Source organism: Scleropages formosus, chromosome 2 (genome assembly GCF_900964775.1).
Source record: "Scleropages formosus chromosome 2, fSclFor1.1, whole genome shotgun sequence".
NCBI lineage: Eukaryota > Metazoa > Chordata > Actinopteri > Osteoglossiformes > Osteoglossidae > Scleropages > Scleropages formosus.
The window spans coordinates 36,420,500-36,426,499 of record NC_041807.1 but is presented as its reverse complement, the minus strand read 5'-3'; the positions used below and the strand labels follow the sequence as shown (position 1 = coordinate 36,426,499).

General features: G+C 41.3%; 1 protein-coding gene across 9 annotated transcripts in view; it reads right to left on the bottom strand.

Annotated features, from left to right (window-relative positions):
• Window positions 1-755: 755 nt before the first annotated feature.
• LOC108924920 (forkhead box protein J3-like) overlaps window positions 756-6,000 on the bottom strand; it is an 88,346-nt gene continuing 83,101 nt past the window's right edge. For all 9 annotated transcript variants that reach the window (XM_018736569.2, XM_018736570.2, XM_018736567.2 and 6 more), the window contains 4 exons: window positions 4,960-5,061; window positions 3,106-3,297; window positions 2,882-2,983; window positions 756-2,718 (listed from right to left, as the gene is read on the bottom strand). In XM_018736569.2, coding sequence (XP_018592085.1) covers window positions 2,606-2,718; window positions 2,882-2,983; window positions 3,106-3,297; window positions 4,960-5,061 — 509 coding nt within the window. In that variant the 3' untranslated portion in view covers window positions 756-2,605. The remainder of the gene's footprint in view (window positions 2,719-2,881; window positions 2,984-3,105; window positions 3,298-4,959; window positions 5,062-6,000) is intronic.

Below are 6,000 nucleotides of genomic sequence, written 5' to 3'. Positions count from 1 at the left end.
CAACAGCGCTACACTCTGAGAATGAGGGAAAAAAAGAGGGAAAGAAAAAGCAGAGAAGCAAGAGCGCAAGTCGAGGTCGAAGGGCACCAGCAGAGGGCGCCAGTGTGCTTTCAATAGCAAAGCAATTCTCTTAGACACAATAAGCCTCCACTGGGATGACTGTCTTACTCAGAGACCCCCTGCCTTTCTGGCCATTTATACTAACCAGTGCTGAATAATTTTCTTTTATAATCTTATTTTTACTTACTTATTTTTTCCCATAAATGTTGATTCTATAAACCACCAGAAGACAAAGACATAAAAAAACAGGAACAGTAGGCTCATAATACAAGTAAACCTCGCTTTACTAATCCTTGCGTTACCTTTCAACTGGTCTGTCTGGGAGAGTACATTACTTTAGTAAACATTCCTTTTGTAAAGGTCAGAAACTTTGTTATAAAAAAAAAAAAAAAAAAAAAATCACACCTCACAATCACATTTTAAGGGTCGCCCCGCTTTTTAGGCATAAGTCGCACCTTTCTGCCACACTCCCGCTTTCAGCACTGGCTTTGGACAGTCTGTTGCTATATTTGCTAAATGAATGCATATATGAAATCTTTTGCTTATGACTATGACAAAGAATTTTCAATGTTATTACCAATTTAAAAAAAAAAAAATGCTGACAACCTTTCTATTTTCCAGGCCAAAAATTGTTGTTATTCTTGTGATTATGATTTTTTTTAAAGCTGATGTCAATGTCCAAAGTGACTTACAAATGTTATCATTATTATTTACTGATTTATGCAGAAAGATATTCTTACTGTATCAAATGAAGGTTAATAACCTTGATCACAGATACTACAGCAGGAGTGGGGGTTTGAAGTGGGAACCTTCAGACTGGAGCAATGGCTCTAATCACCACACCACTTGGTGGCCTTTTAAATTAAACTAAGTAATACGGAATAAACCAGATAATACTAGTATACCCATTATTATACATGCATGATGCCTGATATTTTAATAAGCAAAACATGATTTAGTTTGTCTTCCCATACAATATTGCAGTTGAGTATTGTTACACACATATCTCTTCAATGTTCGCTGAAATGCTAAGTATTTAACCTCCCTCGGCCATAATCGCATCACTGCAGCTTGTCTGCTCAGCGCGCAGTGAGCAAAGCAACATTTGATTCACCACAATAAGGACTCCCGCAGGAGGCTCAGTCGAGTCAAGAGTTTTGTCGGGTTACTTTGCAGCAAACAGGGTAACCGAGGCTTTTGCATGTCCTCCTACTGATCATCAATGACACATTGTGTCTGAAAAAATATAACACCTTATAAGTAAAATTACTCATCGGCTACCTTCTGCTTGATCTCTCCAATGGATGTGCAAGTGTCTGCAGATCACGCTCACGCGTGCGCACACAGCCGGAATTGTTGTCGAAGTGCACAACGGCGGTGCCCGTTTATTGTCAAGCAGAACGTACGGCGCACGTGCACGCCAGAACGAGTGTGGCCTCTGACTAAAAATGAGACAAATATAGCAAACTGACAGACATGACCCTTTGACCGAACCAAAATGAACACATTTCTTGCTTATTAACTGATAAACACAGTGTGTCTTGGGAGTATTTATTTATATAGGCTAAGGAAAAGTGAGCAATTTGGACATTTCACAAAGGAAAAAAAAGAAAAATTTTGGCTTATTAATTAATATCAGTATGAACCCTTCAGAAAGTCCTGCAATCATAAGTAATACACAAATGTAAATATAACATTAATACTGCAATAACTCCCAAATTATTTTTCTTTCTTTCTTCTTTCTAAGATCACCTGTCCAGGAACACACACTAGGTGGTGCTCTAACCCACATTCTTAGCACTACTGGTCAAAAAAGCTGACCTGTTTCCAAATGCCCATCAGGGTCAGTGAAATCACAGTCTCTGTGGGGTCAGATAGATTGTAAAACCGCTTACCCTGTTCCACTACGGTTGTGCTTGCATAAACCTGCAGCCTAATTAACAAAACAGTGGAAATCCATGTGGTTACCTTTAAAGGTCAATTGAAGCAAAGCCTTCATTCGCTCTTCTCTTGGTTCTGAGTGTGTTACACTTTTTACCACTTTGGGCATGTATGTCACTCTGGATAAGACCATCAGCTAAGTGAAGATATGTGAAATGGAAATGCAGAAAGGGATGCTAGGTCACAGGTCCCATGCGGTTGGTTACACTCCCACCGCCACACACACCTCCCTGAAAGGATGTAGCGAGGGACAGCGCTGAAGCGAGAGCATGGAGGTCTGTGTCTGGGAGCCCATAATAGGGCAATTACACTAAGAGTCGCTCGGTTAGGGAACCAGGAAGGTTAAGGAAGCTGATTCAGCAAAAAACCATGTGACCTGCCTGATGTTACAAAAGCGATCATTTAAACTCTCGCCCGACTGAATATGATTGTCTTCTAAGTGGCTCTCTGTTGGTCTTGCGTTGATGTGTAAAGGGGGGAGCGGGGTCCAGAAGCTCCGCCTCCAGCTGTCTTCCTCTCCAGGCCAGGGACAGCCCATCCCGGTGCTCTTCAGCCCCTCCTCCTCCCCCGCACGGCTCGTGGCCACGCCCACGGCACAGAGGCCCTACACAATGGAGTCCCAGTCAAAGTCGTCCTGGATGTCGTCGACGGCCATGCGACGCATCTGGAAGCTCCCAGGTGGAATCATGTGGGGCTGGTTCATCTGTGCGTGGTGCCCTGGGTTGTGGGGGGGGGAGGTTTATTGCCAAAAACACATAACAGATACGCACACACACATAGCAGAGCAGCCAGCAGAAACACACTTGGATCCCTGTCTCAGATCTACTAATCTCCAATATTTCTCTGGATTTATCTGGGGCCAATTGGAGAGGCTCAGTACCTGTCAAGGTTGGACCTGCGCTGCTCATAGGAGGCATGTGTGGGTAGCCTGGAGGCCCCATCATGGAGGACATGTTTTGCCTGGAGTCCATATAGAGATTTCCTAAAACAACGAAGGTGAAGATCAGAGGGCAAGGTGGGATTCCGACACCAGTCTCTATTTAATGTTTTATTTGGTATTTTTTACTGAATTTCACCCCCCCCCACTTAACATCCAGTGCTGACCTGTATTTAGGTGCTGGTTCGACTTGCCGAGATGCATTGATCCATGACACACGGGGTTCTGCACTGCCCCCGGTGGCGAGATAACGCCAGTGCGCATGAAGAACTGATTTATTGACGAGCAGAGGTCCGCGACCTGTGCAGGGTCCAGGGACCAGTTATTGAGGTCGGCTTGTCGCATGCTCTCTCTCAGCCCTGGTTTAAAAGACACAGATCCAGGATCAAACGCAGCGCAGCAGGATTCCCACTCACAGAGCACATGAGTACAGATACATCACACTCGCATTTTACGTTTACCTCTAATCGTGTAGCCGACCACTGAGACCCTATGTCGGCTTGTTCAATGAGTATGAATTCATTTGAATTGTCTTCACTGATGTCTGCTGCATTTCCAAATACATAAATATCAAGAATCATATATTTGGATGAACGTTTTGCATTGTGTACAGTACATAAGAGCTACTAAAGAGCTGAACGAGTAGAGGCAGTTATATGGTATTAGCTATTAATGAAAGGACACTGCTTTGTGTTATGTGTAAATTTTTAACTATTGAATTCAGCTGTGAATTTTTAATGGGATCTGCTGATATTTTAACATAAACAGGCATCAATTTCAGGAATCAGAAACATGGGAAATTTTACCCTGAAACTAATAAAACTTATAACTTGGAGTTACGAGAATTCTCTTACGAAGGGCTTTTCAGGAACACGTTACCTTCGTAAAGTAGGGGAAAACGCTATTAAAAAAACTACTTAGCTGCACTAACAAATACTACTACACAAATGGAAAAACTAACATTTATTAAAAGATAAACCTAACTAAAATATTCACATTCCATTGTGCACCCCCACTGAGCTCTTAATTAATCGGGGGCTGTGTGCGCTTGATTGAGAACTGCTCTGCATTTGACACATCGTCAGAGAGATTTGCTCCAAACTCAGCACCTAGAACAATTAATTCATTGAACAATTCATTAATCTTAATGAAACCGAATACTAATTTGCATTGCTAATTTGTTTAAGCAGCATAAACGAACAGAATTATTCGGAGGGACATAGTTCATTTATGTCGGTTTTTGTTAATTGTTTTATTTATTGGTCCAAGTTCAGTATATAGAGGAGGGGGAAAAAAAAATCATTCATTTTACGTGACATTTACAGGGAATCACTTAATGAGTGAGATGCTAAAGCCAATCAGAGAGTCTCAGCCAGAGTGGGGAGTCAATGTGATTCAATTAATGACTGTTTCGGGTGACAAGAATATTAAAATCATACAATAGCAAGAGACGCAGCTTTGCGGGACCCGTGCACCAAACATGAGATATACATAAATGAGTGAAAACAGACGAAAAATGGATCTTGCTCAGTTATCATTGAGCAGACCCTGAGGGACGACCCGAACTGCACTAAGACCACAACATGATTCGCTCATTTACTACATCCTGCACTAACCAGTCAGCTAATCTATGAGGGGCAGCAGGTGGCCTAGTGGTTATACCCATCACCTTCCAAACAAAAGACCCATGTCATGGTAATTAACCCTGAACTGATACAGTAAAATGACTCAACCATATAAATGGGTTAAAAAAGTAAACTGTAACTAGCCTAGTGTACATACCCAACAATGTAACTCACCTTGCAGAAAAGCATCAGCTGAGCGAATAAATACTAACATTTTTTCTTAAAACCCTTTGAGCATTCACGCAAACCATCACTGAACAAGGAGCATTGAAGATCATTTACATTTATTAACGCATCATGATGTTATGAAACCATCATCAATTAAGCGTTAATTAAAAATTATTCGGATCCAGAGATAAAACGAATTTTGGTAGAGGTCCATGTACGCGACAATACCTTGAAAGGGCGAGAGGTCGACGTCTGCCCAGTTATAGCTACTGGCGATGCGACAGCTCTCTTTCAGTGCATCGAGGTTGGTGTACCAGTCAGAGGGAACACCTGCACATGGGAACACATACAGCACCTTCTGTTACACAGCGGTTAAAAAAAAAAAAAAAAAAAAAAAAACACTTCACCACTAGAAGACAGTATTGCTCTGTAAAAGCCTATTTCCATAAAAACCATTTAAAAAATGTACACGTTACTGTGCTATGAAGTATGAAGTGTATTTAACTACAGTGGGTCCTATTTATCCAGCAGTTTCTCTTTTAATCCAAAAGCCCTCCCATTAATAATAAATAAAGATCAGACAGATTCGTTTTTCCAACAGATGGTTAAAAAAAAATCCCGAACGCAACCGAAAGTAGTCCAATGCAAGACAAAAAAAAAAAAAAAAAAAAAAAGAAAAAAAAATCCAAAAGTCAGTCGAAAGCAGTTAAAAAGTGTATTTCAGCATCCACGGCAGCAAGAACTGCACCTCAGCTCTCTTCGCAAACATGGTTGCCTTCGAGATTTTCACAGCATTCGCTAATGTTTTCAGTTTAATTTTTTTTTCGAACGATAGCTCCTCCTCTTAAATGTCCACGGGAGGACTAGACGTTAGTACAGTGCATTTTTTGGCAGAGATGCTACTTACTATTCTAGTAATGCAGCAGTACGGTAAAACAGTTCAGTAAACATACTACGCAATATACTTCAGTATCGTATGTGGTCACTGACTGTTCAGCACAAGCCACTGACAGCACTCTATGGGTAGTCACACACATTCACATTAAGAGGTATGCTATCTGACCGGTCACAGGAAAATATGCTTGTTGGATAAAGAGAACCCACTGTACAGCAAACTAGCTAATAATCTAAGGACTAATAATGGTTTTCAGACTACAGCTAGGGAATTACCTCCCAATGCCCTCAACCACTGATCCAGGAGCTGCCAAATCTGAAGCTTTCACTTACATAAAAAAACAAAAACAAAACTATCCTAGGGTTAGTGCTCGG